The following is a 16,961-nucleotide window of genomic DNA, read 5'->3' as shown; positions in this document are numbered from 1 at the left end:
GTGTTACTAATGATGGTTTTGACTATAATTATGGTAAAAATTTTAATGGAAACTGTTGGAACATGGCTCAAGGATAGAGTTGAAAGAGAAGAATTCTGAGTGCTTGTGAAAAAACTACAAGAAAACAAGACAGTCCTGGGAACTCAGTTTCTTCAAAAACAGAATTGTTTTTGGAATGTGTTTGCATGCTCTTCTTACGTGCAGTGGATAGGAGTGAGTTTACTTCAGATTATTCATTACTACTGGCTACTGTTATTTGTTTATATGCCTCTATGGAAAACCATGTTTTTGCAATATGTGGTTTGCCTGCCCTGTGTGGTCTGTCAGCCTCGTGCAGCTTGCCCTTGCGACTGTACACTTTTCTCACATGACTCTACTTAACCCTCAGAGTATAAATTGTCTGATGCTCTGAATAAAGTTGGCTCTTGTGTGAGACTTTAGTCCACCTCAATAATCAACTCCATTCTCCTAGGTCCCACTGGCTCTAGAGTGGGGACATGAAATTTAAGCATTGTTTTTTGTTTGTTTTATTTTGTTTTAAGGTAGTTTTTGAGGTCTAGGAAGATGGCTTTGTAAACAAAGTTCTCACCACACAAGTGTGAGGGGAGCAGATTGGGTTTTCAGAATCTGTGTAAATGCTTGGTGGGCCTGCCTGTAATTTCGGTGTTTGTAAGACAGGAGTGGGATCCCCAGAGCAAGCTGGCTAGACTACCCACACTGGAAAGCTCTGGGTTCAGTGAATAATGTGGAGAGTGATCAAGTGATCACCCCTGGGTCTACACACACACAACACACACACACACACACACACACACACACACACACAAAATGGTACCACATACAATTTCACAAGGGGTAAAGGTGGGGGACAAGTAGCTTTCAATAACATGGCAAATTAAATTGGGGGAACCATTGGGAATTAATAATCTTAAAAAGGGTATATCTTGGCTGAGCATATATTTTAGTGGTAGAGTGTATGGGTGAACAAAGCCCTGGGTCAATTCCTAGCTACACCAAAAAATTAAAAAGAAAAAGAATTCTGTTGGTTGCTCCACTGCTATTACAAGGTTGTCCAGAAGCAGGCAGAGAGAACACTCTTGTCTAAAAGTTTCTTAAATTACATTTGTGATGTGAGTGGTGGCTGTGATGTCACAGCTAGAGGAAAACTTGTAGGTGCTGGTTCTTCCTTCTACCACGTGGGGCCTGGGATCAAACTCAGCTCATCAGTTTGGCACCTTATTGCCAGCCCCAAGTTCTTACACACATTCTGTGACTCACAGGCTGGCTATTTCTATGGCTCTCTGCAAAAGGAAATGCTAACGTTCTGAAGACTAGCTCCTTCATATACTGAGGGGAAAAATCACAACGAATCACAACAGAACAACTCAAAAATTTAATCCCAGAGCCAGCAGCATCGCCCCAAGGTTGTTGGAAATGCCACTTCTTATCAGATCCCATCTCAGACACACTCAGTCAGAGACTCAGGGCATTGGGCTACCTAGAAATCTGTGTATTACCAACTCTTCTACATGATTCCAATGTAGCTACATTCTGAGTGCCACAGACAGACCATGCTTCTGTTTTAGTGTTTTTAAGCACTTTTTTTTTTCTGTTTCCCACAACATTGAGTTAGGATAAAGGTTAAAAATGGGAGGAGACTTTGTCTGGCCAACCTGTAATCAGAGCACCAAAAACTCAGTGTGCAGTTGATACAATTTGAATTACTGAATTCAGTGTCAAAGGTCATACATATGATGATACTTGGAAGTGAAATACTAAAAAAGTATATGAAAGGTTAGCTGCAATAACACGTGAATAAAGTAAACATTCAGTTAACAATCTATTGTAGGGCTGGCTTAACAGTCGAACACACTTGCTACCAAGTCTGATGATGTAAATTAAATCCCTGGAATCCACACACAAGTGTATGCACACAGTCATGCACACATGCATACAGTCATCTCCACATGCTGTCATTAACACATCTATATCCCTTTACAAACAAACAAACTAACTAACTAACTAACTGCTGACAGAATGGACTGCATCCTTCTTTCAGGAGACACGTGGAGGTGAGAGCACAGCCTGCTGTATGCTTGCTGTCTACTTTTTGTTCGATGTAAGGTCTTTCACTGTACACCACTGCTGTCATCCCACCTCCTGATTTTTCATATAAATTTTGTCTCATCATTTTCATTTTCAGTATGTTCACCAAAAGACTTCTTAAAAGAAGGTAATCCTGGAGATGGAAAACCTAGGTAAGAGAACAGGAACTGTAGACACAACATGAACAGAATACAAGAGATGGAAGAGAAAATCTCAGGTGTAGAAGATACAATAGAAAAAAATTTGGTCAAAGAAAATGTTAAATCTAAAAAGTTCCTGACACAAAACATCCAGGAAATCTGGGACACTATGAGAAGACCAAACCTAAGAGTAAAAAGAATAGAAAAAGGAGAAGATTCCCAGCTTTAAGGCCCAGAAAATATTTTCAACAAAGTCATAGAAGAAAATTTTGTCAACTTAAAGAAAAGATGACTATAAACATACAAGAAGCCTACAGAACACCAAATAGATTGGACCAGAAAAGAAAATCCTCCTGCCACATAATAAACTAAACAGGAATTGTACAGACCAAGGAAAGAATATTAAAAGCTGCAAGGGAAAAAGGCCAAATACAATATAAAAGCAGACCTTTCCGAATTATACCCAACCTCTCAAAAGGGAGACTCTAAAAGCCAAAAGGGGATGAGCAGATATCTTGCAGTCTCTAAGAGATCACAGACTACTATACCCAGAAAAACTTCAATCACCATAGAAAACAAGATAATCCAGGAAAAAATAAAGTTAAACAGTATCTACCTACAAATCTAGCCCTACAGAAGATACTAGAAAGAAAATTCCAACTTAAGGAGGCTATCTACATCCAAGAAAACACAGGAAATAAATAATCCCACACCAGCAACACCAAAAGAAGGTAGGCACATAGTACCACCACAACCACCAACATTAAAATAACAGGAATTCAGAATATCAGTCATTAATATCTCTCAATATTAATGGAATCAATTCCCCAATAAAAAGACACAGGCTAACAGAGTGGATATAAAAACAAGATCCATCATTCTGCTGCATATTAGAAACAGCTCAGCCACAAAGATAGATTACCTCAAAGTGGTGGAAAAAGATTTTCCACGCAAACAGACCCAAGAAACAAGCTGAAGCAGACATTCTACAGCCAAAATTAATCAAAAGAGAAGGGGGGAAACACTTCATACTCATCAAAGGAAAAATCAACAAAGATGATGTTTCAATTCTGAATATCTATGTCCCAAATGCAAGGGTACCCACATTTGTAAATGAAACATTATTAAAGCTTAAATCACACATTGAACCTGTGTTAGTTATGGTTTTACTGCTGTAAAACAGACACCATGACCAAGGCAACTCTTATAAGGACAATATTTAATTGGGTCTGGCTTACAGGTTCAGAGGTTCAGTCTAGTATCTTCAAGGTGGGAGCATGGCAGCATCTTGGCAGGCATGGTGCAGAGCTGAGAGTTCTACATCTTCATCTGAAGGCTCCTAGAAAAAGACTGAGTTCCAGGCAGCTAGAATGAGGGTCTTAAAGCCCATATCCACGATGACACACCTACTCCAACAAGGCCACACCTCTGCAACAGGGTCACACCTTCTAATAGTGCCACTCCCTGGACCAAGCATATGCAAACCGTCACAGAACCCCACAGATTAATAGTGGGAGACTTCAACACCCAACTCACACCAGTGAATAGGTCATGCAGACAGAAACTAAACAGAGAAATAAGGAAACTAACAGATGTTATGAATAAAATAAGCCTAACAGGTATCTATAGAACATTTCACCCAAACACAGAATACACCTTCTTCTCAGCACCTTATCGAACCTTCTCCAAAATTGATCATATACTCCGGTCACAAAGCAAGTGTCAACATATGCAAGAAGAGTGCAATAACTCTCTGTATCTTATCACTACCATGGATTAAAGCTGGATTTTAACAACAACAGAAACAATAGAAAGCCTACGAACTCATGGAAACTGGATAACTCTCTACTCAGTGATAACTGATCAGGAAAAAAATAAAGAAACTAAAGACTTTCTAGAATTTAATGAAAATGAAGGCACAGCATACCCACACTTTCTGGACCCAATGAAAGCAGTGCTAAGAGGAAAGTTCATAGCACTGAGTGCCTTCAAACAGAAACTGGAGAGGTCTCATACTAACAGCCTAACAGCACAGCTGAAAGCTCTAGAACAAAAAGAAGCAAACATGCCCAAGAAGACCAGATGGCAGGAAATAATCAAGCTCAGGGCTGAAATCAATAAAGTAGAAATGAAGAGAGCAATACAAAGAATCAATGAAACCAAGAGTTGGTTCTTTGAGAAAATCAACAAGATAAACAAACCCTTAGCAAAAGTAGCTTAAAAGGTAGAGGGAATATCCAAACTAATAAAATCAAAAATGAAAAAGGTACATAACAACAGACACTGAGGAAATCCGAAGAATCATTAGGTCTTACTTCAAAAACCTGTACTTCACAAAATTGGAAAATCTAAATGGAATGAATGGTTTGCTTGATACCAATTACCAAAGTTAAATCAAGATCAGGTACACAATTTAAGAGGATCTATAACCCTTAAGGAAATAGAAAGTTATTAAAAGTCTTCCAACCAAAAAATATCCCAGGACCAGATTGGCATAATTCTACCAAACTTTCAAAGAAGGGCTAATGCCAATACTCCTCAGATTATTCTACAAAATAGAAACAGAAGGAACATTGCAGAACTCATTCTATGAGGCCACAGTCACTCTGATACCTAAACAACACAAAGACTCAACAAAGAAAGAGAATTTCAGTGATGCAAAAATAGTCAATAAAATATTTGCAAACCAAATCCAAGATCATATCAAAACCATCAGCCACCATGGTCATGTATGCTTCATCCTAGGGATGCAGGGATGGTTCAACATATGAAAATCCATCAATGTAACCCACCATATAAATAAACTGATAGAAAAAATAAAACCTACACGATCGTCTCATTAGATGCTGAAAAACACTTTGACAAAATCCAACACCTCTTCAAGATAAAACTATTGGAGAGATCATAATTGATTTTATTGTGTTTAAAGGTATGTACCTTAGATTTGCATACCTAAACACAATAAAGATAATACACAACAAGCCAATAGTCAACATCAAATAAAATGGAGAGAAACTTAAAGCAATTCCACTAAAATCAGGAACAAGACAAGGATGCCCACTCTTTCTGTATTTATTCCATATAGTACTTGAAATTCTAGCTAGAAAAATAAGATAACTAAAGGAGATCAAGGGAATACAACTTAAAAAAGAAGAAGTCAAGGTATCACTATTTGCAGATGATATGACAGTGTATATAAGTGACCCCAAAAATTCTACCAGAGAACTCCTACAGCTGATACACAACTTCAACAAAGTGGCTGGATACAAATTTCACTAAAAAACAAAACAAAACAAACAAAACAAAACAGTAGCCCTTCTTTACACAAACTGATACACAACTTCAACAAAGTGGCTGGATACAAATTTCACTAAAAAACAAAACAAAACAAACAAAACAAAACAGTAGCCCTTCTTTACACAAACAATGAACAGGCTAAGAAAGAAATAAGGGAAACGCCAGGCGGTGGTGGTGCACGCCTTTAATCTCAGCACTTGGGAGGCAGAGGCAGGCGGATTTCTGAGTTCGAGGCCAGCCTGGTCTACAGAGTGAGTTCCAGGACAGCCAAGGCTATACAGAGAAACTCTGTCTCAAAAAACCAAAAAAAGAAAAAAAAAAAAAAAGAAATAAGGGAAATAACACCTTTCATAATAGCTACAAATAATATAAAATATTTTGCTGTAAATCTGACCAAACAAGTGAAAGATCTGTATAATGAAAACTGTAAGTCTCTGAAGAAAGAAACTGCAGAAAATATTAGAAGATGGAAAGATCTCCTATGCTCAAGGATTGGTAGAATTAACATAGTAAAAATGATCATCTTACCAAAAGTAATCTATAGACTCAATGAAATTCCAATCAAAATTCCAACACAATTCTTTGCAGATCTTGAAAGAGCTCAACTTCATATGGAAAACCAAAATAAACAAAGGATAGCTAAAACAATACAATAAAAGAAGTTCTGGAGATATCACCATCCCTGATTTCAAGCTGTACTACAGAGCAATAGTAATTAAAACAGGGTATTGGCATAAAAACAGATAGGTTGATCAATGGAATTGAATCAAAGAACCAGAAGTAAATCCACACACATATGGACATATGGACACTTGATTTTTGACAAAGAAGCCAAAACCATATGATGGCAAAGAGAAAGCATCTTAGACAAATGATGTTGATCTAATTGGATATCTACACATAGAATGCAGATAGATCCATATCTATCACCTTGCACAAAACTCGTGTCCAAGTGGACCAAGGACCTCAACATAAAACCAATACACTAACTCTGAAAGAAGAAAAAGTGAGGAATGGCCTTGAATGCATTGGCACAAGAGACAATTTCTTGAACAGAAAGAACACGAATAATAAATGTGACCTCATGAAACTGAAAGCTTCTGTAAGGCAAAGGAAACTTGTCAATAGGACAAAATGGCAGCCCACAGGATGGGAAAAGATCTTCACCAACCCTATGTCTGACAGAAGGCTGATATCCAAAATATATAAAGAACTCAAGAAATTAGACCTCAACAAGCCAAATAACCCAATTTGAAAGTGGGGTACAGAGCTAAACAGAATTCTCAACAGGGGACTCTCTAGTGGCCAGGAAGCACTAAAGAAATGTTCAACATCCTTAGTCATCAGGGAAATGCAAATCAAAACAACCCTGAGATTCCATCTTACACTCATCAGAATGGCTAAGATCAAAAAGTCAAGTGACAGCTCATGCTGGTGAAGATGTAGAGCCAGGAGAACACTCCTCCACTGCTGGTTGGAGTGCAAACTTGGACAGCCACTTTGGATATCAATTTGGCGGTTTCTCAGAAAATGGGAATAGTTCTGCTTCAGGACTCAGCTATATTGCTCCTAAGCATATACCCAAAAGATGCTCCACCATTCCACATGGATACTTGCTCAACTAGTAGCTTTATTCATAATAGCCATAAACTAGAAACAATCTAGATGTCCTTCAAGCAGAGAACAGATAAAGAACATGTGGTACACTTACACAATAGAACATTATTCAGCTATTAAAAACAATGACATCAAGAAATTGGCAGGCAAATGGATGGAACTAGATAAGATCATCCTGAGGGAGGTAACCCAGACTCAGAAAGACACACATGGTACATACTCATGGATGTTAGTCATAAAGTACAGGATAACCATTCTACAATCCACAGACCCAAAGAAGTGTGGTGAGGATGGAAAGAGAGAAGACTGGGGAAGGAAACTGGAATCTGTGGGAGGTAGGAGACATCTCTGTGATGAACTAGAAACCCAGGACAATGGAAACTACCAGGAATCATGAAGTTGACCCTAGCTAAGACTCCTAGCAATAGGTCATATGGAACCTGAAATAGCAATCTCCAGTAACTAGGTTAAGACTTCCAGTGGAGAGATGGGGACACCAACCCAGCCATTAAAATCTTTGACCCACAATTTGTCCTGCCTACAGGATGTGCAGGGGTAAAGATGGAGCAGAAACTGAGGGAATGACCAACCAATGACTGGCCCAACTTGAGACCCATGCCATGAGAGAGAGCCCCCTCCCTGACAATATTAATGATATTCTGCTATAACTGCAGACAGGAACCTAGCATAATTGTCATCTGAGAGGCTTCACCCAGCAGCTAATAGAAACATATGCAGAGACCCACAGACAAACATTAGGTGGAGCTTAAGGAATTCTGTGGAAGAGGGGGAGGAAAGATTGAAGGAGCCAGAGAGGACAAAGACAAGAAATCCACAGAATCAACTAACCTGGGCCCAAAGGGGTTCAATAAGACTGAACCACCAGCCAGAGAGCATGCATGGGATGGACATAGGCCCCCTGAACAATGTCACAGATGTACAGCTTGATCTTCATGTGGGACCCCTAACAGAAGGAGCAGGAGCTATTTCTGACTATGTTGTCTGCCTTTGGATTCCTTTCCTCTAACTATGCTGCCTTGTCTAGCCTCAATAAAAGAAGATGCACCTAGTCCTACTGTAATTTGATATGCCAAGGCAGTTTGATATTCATGGGAAGCCTCCCCTTCTCAGAGGAGAAAGGGAGAGGTGGGGTGGGAGAGCTAAGGTGAGAGGGAAGGACTGAAAGGAGGGGAGTGGGAAGCTGCAATTGGGATATTAATTAATTGATTGATTGATTGATTAATAAAAAGAAGCTATTTCACAATCATAATATCTTTATTCTTTTGTCTTTATTTGTTTTGAGACAGGATCTCTCTATATAGTCCTGTCTGTCCTGGAACTTGCTATGTAGACTAGGCTGGCTTTGAATTCAGAGATCTGCCTATTTCTGGGGGAAGGTATGTGCCACCATGAGTGGCCATAACATCTTTATTCTAATTAACAGGAGGATTACACATATCAACCATAAAAGGAATGGGGTTTTTCTATCATAAGAAAACTAATACAGGCATGATGGTATAGGTTTGTAATCTAGCACTTAGGAGGAAGGAACACGAGGGTCAGTTCAAAGTCATCTTTAGCTCCACAATGAGCTCCAGGTCAGACTGGGCTATATGAGATTGTGCTTCAAAAAACCCAAACCAAACCAAACCAAACCAAAGCAGCAGCAGCAGCAGCAACAACAACAATAACAACAACTCATGGCCAGGCATGGCAGCACATAAATGCCTTTAATCCCAGCTCTTAGGAGGCAGAGGCAGGCAGATCTCTGTGAGTTCTAAGCCAGTCTGGTTTATATAGCGAGTGCCAGAACAGCGAGGGCTACATCATGAGATCCTGTTTCAAAATGAAAGAAAACACCAAAAAGGCAACTTTAAAAAAAAAAAAAAGGGGCGGGGGGACTCAGGCTGGAAAGATGACTCAGTGGTTAAGAGAACTGGTTGCTCTTCCTGAGGTCCTGAGTTCAATTCCCAGCAACCACATGGTGGCTTACAACCATCTGTAATGAGATCTGGTGCCCTCTTCTGGCCTGCAGACATACATACAGACAAGATGCCGTATACATAATAAAGAACTCTAAAAAAAAAAAAAAAAAAAAAAAAAAAGGAGGTGGGGATTCATCATTGTGTCCCCAAAATCAAAGCAGTAAACACTCTCAGCATCAGGAGGACAAACAGTCACATTTCTCAGTGCAAGCTTCAAAAATAACTGGAAGATGACAAACAGTGACATTGCTCAGTAAGAAATTTAACTAGAGTTGAGAAATGTCAATCACACTGATCTGACCAGTACACAAGGCATGCATCTGTTAAAATACCATATTATATCCCAATAAAAGTACAATTACTGACATTAATAAAAAATGATATAAAATGACAGAAGTACTAAGATCACCACTTAACACCAAAGGTATCCTTACCTCATGCCATTGTCCAGCTGGCTGGTTTTATTTGTGTTGGCATCCCACAGATAAATACAAGTAGACTTCTCAGCAATCACTGCCAGGATATCGCCATCTTTATCCCAATCCATGGCAACACAGTTGCTTTTAGAAAAGAGAATACCATTACTATCCACTTCTCAAAAGTCAGACAGAAGAAACAAACACCCACCAATCTATGACTTCCTTCTATGAGGGACCATTGTGTAGAAGCATAAGCTAAATAATCCTTTCCTCACCAACTTGCTTTTTGGTCATGGTGTTTTATCATAGCAAGAGAAACCCTAATAAGCCATAAGTTGGCAGCAGGATAGTGAGGTACTGTTGTGACAGATATAACTATGCTGTTTTGGAGGACTGTGGAAGGACTTTAGAACTTTGGTCTAGAAAAGCCATTGGGTGTTCAAAGCTTGGTGAGGTGTTCTGTGGGAGTGTGGAAGGTAAGAATTTTAAAAGAAATATAGCGGATGGCGGCCTGGCTTCTGCAGTTCCAGAGGGAAGTTTGAGAGTCAAGAACTTTATTTGGGTCAATGCACATCTGAGTCAAGCTCAGCTGAGGCTCGAGTCAGCTGCAATTAACAAAATACGAGAACCACTAAAGGGACCCCTGTGCACTGCTGGGGTATTTGATGCTGGTTAGCTGAAGCTGAGAAATTAGCAGTGATTTAGAAAAGACCAGCACCATTGAGGTAAGATCTTCTGGGAAGTGATTCCTCAGCACACAGAAGTTGTGTTCCAGAGGTGGCTAAGGTTCTAACTCATGTTTCTAGCAAAACTTAGCAGGGTAAGAGTCACCCAGGTGGTGCTGATTTTGAAGGCATGAAGGGGTCATGGAGAGCAGCTAAGGAGCCAGGAGCCAGTGAGCCAGGAGAGGCCTTTGGTGAAGTTGCAGTCTCAGTAGCAGTTGAAGGTCCAGGATTAAGGGGGTCAAGAGAAGCTGAGGTTTGGTACCATGAAGAGAGCCTATGAGAGGCTATTGGTGAAAATACAGCCCAGTTTTAGCAAGAGACCCCAGTATTTTGGAGATGCCATGGGATGACCACCAAGAAAAGCAGCAGCAGTGGAGTGGACCCTGGCTGAGCTTAGAAGACAAGATGTCTGTGCTGCAGAGGGAGGGGTCAAAGAACTGACTCAAGGCCTTTGGAGGAGCCCAGCAGACCATAAATGGATCCTAGACACTGGACATTGAGTTATTTACAGCTGGAGTTTGGTTTTCCTTTTATTTGAATTTGTGCCCTGGTTCTTCCCTCCTGAAGTAAAAAGTAATTTATTTTTTGATTTTATAAGAACCCACAGTTGACAGACATTAGCTTTTATAAGACTTTGGATTTTAAAAAAGACTGGATATTTTAAAGAGACAATTTTTTAAGTGTTTGAATTTTTAAAGGCTGTGGGATGTTATGTAAGATGATTTATATTGTGATATCTTTTTTGGGGGGGATGTTTTTGAGACAGGGTTTTTCTGTGTAGCCAAGTCTGCCTGCCTCTGCCTCCCAAGTGCTGGGATTAAAGAAGGCGTGTGCCACCACTGCCTGGCTTTTGTAATATCTTTTTTAATGTGTGATCTTAGGAATGAACAAGGAGGGAAAGGTTTTGGCTTAACAGTGCTGTGTCTGTGTGTCAAGGGGCCAGTTATGCAGGCTAGTTTTATATCAACTTGACACAAACCATAGTCATCAGAGAGGCTAGAGCCTCAAATGAGAAAATGTCTTCATAAGGTTGGGCTATGGGCCAGCCCATAGAGCATTTTCTTAACTAGTGATTGATGGGGGAGGGCCCAGGCCATTGTGGGTGGGGCCACATCTGGGCTCCTGGTCCTGAGTTCTATGAGAAAGCAGGCAGAGAGAACTATGGGAGCAAGCCAGCAAGCATCCACTCCTGCCTCCACGTTCCTTCCTTTCTTGGGTTCCCATCCTGACTTCCTTTAATGATGAACAGTGATATGAAAGCACAAGTCAAATAAACCTTTTCCCCCTCACCCCTTGCTTTTGTTCATGGTGTTTTATCAGAGCAATAGTTACCCTAACTAAGTAAGACACTTGGGTACCCAGCATTTGGTGGCACAAGTGAGTATGATCAGGACTTCAAGGTCATTCACAGCTACACACTGAGGTCAAAGTGAGCCATCAAAAAACAAAACAAAACAATATATGTGTGTATAAAATATGTAATGCATAGATATCATATTTTAATTTTATAATTTCTCCAATTCTCAAAACCCAGACTTCTTCATTTATACAATGCTATTTTTCATTTGGACACCCTTTGCTCTTGGGTAGTTAGCTAAACATACTTTGATTGACAATTTGGCAATTACTTTATTTTTCAAATGGTTAAAATGTGTTTGGGAACTTTAATTTCCCAATTAATTTTAGAAATTCTGGGGAGCATAGAGGTGCAAAGTTTTCAGATTGTTGCCAGAATTATCATTTGCCAATTTAAGAGTGACAAATAGCATTGTATTTGTCTGGCGATCCTCTCTGGTCAAACTCAACCAGTACGAATCCAGCTGCAGACTTCAGATGAGGTCCTTATAAAAGCAAAACAGGGGTCACTGAGGGAAGCAATGAAGCTCACACGAGTTACTCAAAGCAGCTTTTTAACTGGGTGCCTTCTTTTTAGGTAGAATCACTAAGTAACTATTCTAATCTCATTTCCCAGCACATGGAAATCAGAAGCAACACTGTGGAGCATGGGAAATGGAAAAACACTAGCTTCAGGACGAGGCAGGCAGATGGGAGAAGCTGGGGAAGTAAACAACTGGACTTGGAAAGTGGGCAACAGACAAAGGAAACCATGGAGAGCAGTGAGTCAGTGAGAAGTATAGCAGCGCCAGCCCACTGAGGCCAGGGAGTCTCCACATTGGTAACTGCTGAGTGCCTAATCTACACTGAATACAATGACTTCCCAACAGCTGAAGAAGTCTTCATTTTCTAAGTAATTTTTCTCCAACCACGTACTGGAGCAGAAAGGCCAAAGTAGAACAGGTTGGGTATTCCTAATGGGAAAATCCTTATTTTGTAATCTTTGTCTCATTTTCATGTGTAGGGGTGTGTGTGTGTGTGTGTGTGTAGGCTTCAGGTGAGTCACCATTCTCCCTTTGCCCTACCATTTATGTGTTCTTGAGATCTGAACTGGGGTTTAACCAGAGTGCTTTAACCACTGAGCCATCTCCCCAGCCTCAGAGAAACCTTATTTTGGATCCACTTATCATACTGAGATAAAGATTTCCTATGAATATTTATGTATATAGATATAAACTCTAACTCAAGTGACACACACATACTTTACTGACTTTGACCTAAAGAAAATAATCCTCTTTATAATTAGAGAAAATAAACAAAGGAGATGGGGCTGTTTGTTTGGCTTATTTTTTATTTTATGTACATTGGTGTCTTGCCTGCATGCATGTCTGGGTGAGGATGTCAGATCTCAGAGTTACAGACAGTTGTGAACTGTCATGTGGGTACGCAGAATTGAACCTGGTCCTCTGAAGAGCCCCAGCCCCAATCTGATTTAATTTTAAGACAGTAATTATTATTATTTTTTAATCTTTTAGGCAAAAAAGCTTGAAGTTTCCCATCCAACCCTGTACTTACCCAGGTAAGCTAATTTCACTTCTTTTTTGGCCATGGCGGTCAAAGATTTTAACAATATAATCCGCTCTGAAAGCAAGTAGAATAAAAAAGTTATTTTCAATATTGCTCTTATTAATCTATGCATTTAAAAATTAGGCTCTATCTAATGATGTCAGTGTTCTCTCATGGTAGTTTTATAATTTGTATTTTAAAAAGTTAGAACTGAGGAAGGGGCTCTTTAAACTGTGATATTAATGGAAGTGAATATTTCTTTCTACTACAGATTGATCCCACAAGAATGTATATAAAAGAGACACTATGGGCACAGGTTAGGTGTTGACACATACACACACACACACAGCCACTATTTCAAACACTCACTCTTCTCTTACCCTGTTACTGCAAGGTAGTTTCCTGATGATTTTTGCCAGGCAAATTGTATTGGAGCACCAAGCCAAGTCTTTTCTAGTAGGGAGAAAACACGCTAAAAAAAATAAATAAAAAATAAACACATGTTTTACATTTAAAAGAAATTATGTGTTGGTCAGAAAATATGTCAAAGCTTAATCATGCAGATATGCAGGATGCAGAATGAATGATGTGTATAAATAAATAAATACCAGTGCGACCCGGCATAGTGGCTTACACCTTTAATGCCTGCACTTGGCAGACAGAGGGATCTCTGTGAGTTTGAGGGCAGCCTGAGAGCCAACAGGCCAACCAGGGAGTGAGACCCTGGTTCAAAACAAACAAACAAACAAACAAACAAAGTAATGATAACTGAACAAAACAAAATCAATATCAATCAAACGTAAGTAGTAAGAATGGACTTTGTGATGGTTGGCTTTAATTGTTGACACAACCTGGGATCATCTGGGAAGACAGCCTCAACAAGGGACTTTCTACACTGGGTTGGCCTAGCCTAAGTTACTTCAAGTGGGAACACCTACTGTGAGAGGCACCATTCCCTAGGTCCTGAATTATATAAGAACTATATAAGAGAACTGATCTGAGGATAAGCAAGCAGGAATGCATGCATTTCTCTGTATGCTTGACTGAGGGTGTGATGTGACTCGATAGCTGCTTTAAGTGCCTGCCATTGTGCCTCCCTTGCTTGATAAGACTGTGATCTGGAACTGTAAACTGAAATAAACCTGCTCCCCTAAGTTGTTTTTGTCAGGTAACTTTATCACAGCAACAAAATGAATTAGAACAGACTTCAGGGTAAAAGAGAGATTATCACAGAACTTATTTTTGTTCTCGTTTGACTGGTTTGAGACAGGGTCTCAATATGTAGCTTTGGCTGGGACTTGCTATTTAGAGCAGGCTGGCCTCAAACTCATAAAGGTCCACCTGCCTTTTTCTTCTGAGTGCTGGTATTAAAGGTGTATGCTTTTAAATATCTTCAATTATTAACTTTATAAAAACAGGTCACAGTGCTTCATGCATGCTAAAATAATTTAAACATGAATTTATTAACGGTGACACAGATTTTGGGGATTAAGTTGAACAAAATTACTATTTAAAAAGCTTGGATAGACCTAAGATGCTTACAGTCCCTTTAAAATTATCTTCTTTTACTCACTACTTAAGCCTATTTCTTTGTCATATACTTACATTGCATATTTGCTGGGCAATATGCACTTGGGAAACCTTTACATTGATTCAATCTACTGAGGTCCTTATATTTGCATTAATTATAACTATGAAATATATGTCAGATTTCAAAGACAAACACAAATGATATCATGGATTATTTGTTTGTTTTTCAGATAGGGTCTCTTTATAGGGTCCCCGGCTGTCCTGGAACATACTCTGTAGACAGGGCTAAGCTCAAACTCACAGAGATCCACCTGCCTCTAGCTCCAAAGTGTGTTTAAAGGTGTGGGCTGATTCATTGATACCAATGAATGCTGGCTTCACTGATAATTTTTCTGTTATATGTTGATATAAACTTTGGAGATATACAGCAAAACAAAATGTATTATTACAATTTTATCTGTTTCTTTAACAATTTTATTGTTGCTATAAGTTAAAAATTTGAAATTTCATTGACATATTATTCTTATATCAGACTGCTACAATCTAGAATACCTAAGAACATGACCCCTGATGAAAAATATTAGATTTAAATATCGTAGATTCATCAAGCACACTCTTATCTAGGTAGATGCAGCTTAGATACTGAGCCAAGCTGAAGACTGGATCTGAGTGGCAACACAACTCCTCCAGTGCTGTCTGAACTTATTCTGTATCCACCTCCTGAAAGCCAGCGTCCTGGAATCACAACTTAAAGTAGAGGTACGCTATGATCCTAAGCACACACAGGGTTTGTCAGGCATGGACAGTCATGTGTTAAGAGCATCTTACTTTTGCAACTGTGGGAATACATCGTCCTTAAACCTGACTTTATTCCTTCATGGCAGATCTGTCTTGGCCATGATCTTACAGGTTACTTTTCTTCCACAGAGTTATAGCTGCTCTAGGTACAACTCAGAGATAAAAGTTATAGCTTTCCAACCAGAAAACCAAAAAGGTTTGCTTGTTGCATGTCACGGTAACTCTCAAGCACAGTTGTCTCAACTGTAAGAAGAACAGTATTCACTCCTTTCTGACACACCACATTGGAAAGTGAATCACCCTTCTGAAGCGAATCATGCAAAATTATCTGGCAATTCCAGTGGACACACAAGGGCCACAGTGAAGCTTTAGGGAAAAAAACCCGATTTTAAAATCGGGGTTTCCATATCTTTGCCAGAGCAGTGAGGGGTAGGTATCTCTGAGGTAAATCACAGGAGTCAAGCAGCTGCCCCTGTGGAATTCACAACAAATCAGTCAGAAAACCTGCGTGTAGTGGAGAACGCAAACAGGTGTGCAGATTTCTCCATCATGTGTTCTAGCGACCAAGGCTCTGCACACCGGCCAGGTCACAGGCCAAGTAATTTTTGATTACGTTTTTTAGAGACCTTTTATTCTCCCTAGGGCTCTGGGCCAGTGGCTTGGTTTGCCCAGGATTAAGCCACAAGAAATGAGGCAGCTCGCGATTATCGGGTCACCTCCACAGCGACTGGTTCCCAGCGCTGAGAAGTTCGGGCATACTCAGATCAGGCTTCTACCAGATTCCAGAGGGCACAGGCCTCCCTCTCCGCCTGCTCTCCGGAGCTTCTTTTCCCTGCATCCCTACAAGCCCATCATCCCCTCCCGCTCGCTCCGGAGCGCATTCCCCACTCCTCAGCATTTCCGCGGAGGGTCGGGGACACAAATTCCTCAGAGTGGCGCTCCGAGAGCTGAGGAAATACAGAGGCGGCCGCGTCTTCTCAACTCGCTGGCATTTGTAAGTTATTTACCTTCATTTCAAGGCTCCAGCGACACCCCCGATCTCGTAAGTGCGCAGGCGCAACAGAACTCCCCCGCCCGGCTACCGCGTTCTCGTCACCCAGGAGACCGTGCAAACAGCGACCAATCAGGAAGCGTGGGGCGGAGCTCCCCTGGAGCCCTCCTTTGAGAGAGGTGGGCAGAGTGGATAAAATCACGTGATGGAGGTGGAGCTAAGCCCCGGGAAGTTGAATGTTATGAGGTTTGGTCAACTTCCTGTCTGAGCTCTGATTGGGTGAGGCTGTCAGGGAGGCGGGCCCTGTGGACAGAATGGGTCTTAAGCTATGTGACCAGAAACGGTTGGTAGAGGAGAGGATGTAAGGGAATTCCGGGAAGAAAGCAGGACCTAGGTGTTGGCAAGTAGGAGGCGGGAATTGACTCATGAGCCAAACGGCTTCTACAAGGTCC

General features: G+C 40.4%; 1 protein-coding gene across 2 annotated transcripts in view; it reads right to left on the bottom strand.

The window, feature by feature from the left end:
* Wdr19 (WD repeat domain 19) overlaps positions 1 to 16,681 on the bottom strand; it is a 67,874-nt gene extending 51,193 nt beyond the window's left edge. Inside the window, exons 1-4 of one of the 2 annotated variants that reach the window (XM_076938541.1) lie at positions 16,526 to 16,681; positions 13,571 to 13,662; positions 13,200 to 13,265; positions 9,580 to 9,705 (exon numbers count right to left, since the gene is read on the bottom strand). In XM_076938541.1, coding sequence (XP_076794656.1) covers positions 9,580 to 9,705; positions 13,200 to 13,265; positions 13,571 to 13,662; positions 16,526 to 16,531 — 290 coding nt within the window. In that variant the 5' untranslated portion in view covers positions 16,532 to 16,681. The remainder of the gene's footprint in view (positions 1 to 9,579; positions 9,706 to 13,199; positions 13,266 to 13,570; positions 13,663 to 16,525) is intronic. The other variant, XM_034509156.2, reaches the window with a different exon arrangement.
* Positions 16,682 to 16,961: the final 280 nt, after the last annotated feature.

Source organism: Arvicanthis niloticus, chromosome 7 (assembly GCF_011762505.2).
Source record: "Arvicanthis niloticus isolate mArvNil1 chromosome 7, mArvNil1.pat.X, whole genome shotgun sequence".
NCBI classification, from domain to species: domain Eukaryota; kingdom Metazoa; phylum Chordata; class Mammalia; order Rodentia; family Muridae; genus Arvicanthis; species Arvicanthis niloticus.
Note: the sequence above shows the minus strand (reverse complement) of the source record. Positions and strands in the feature narration are given on the sequence as shown.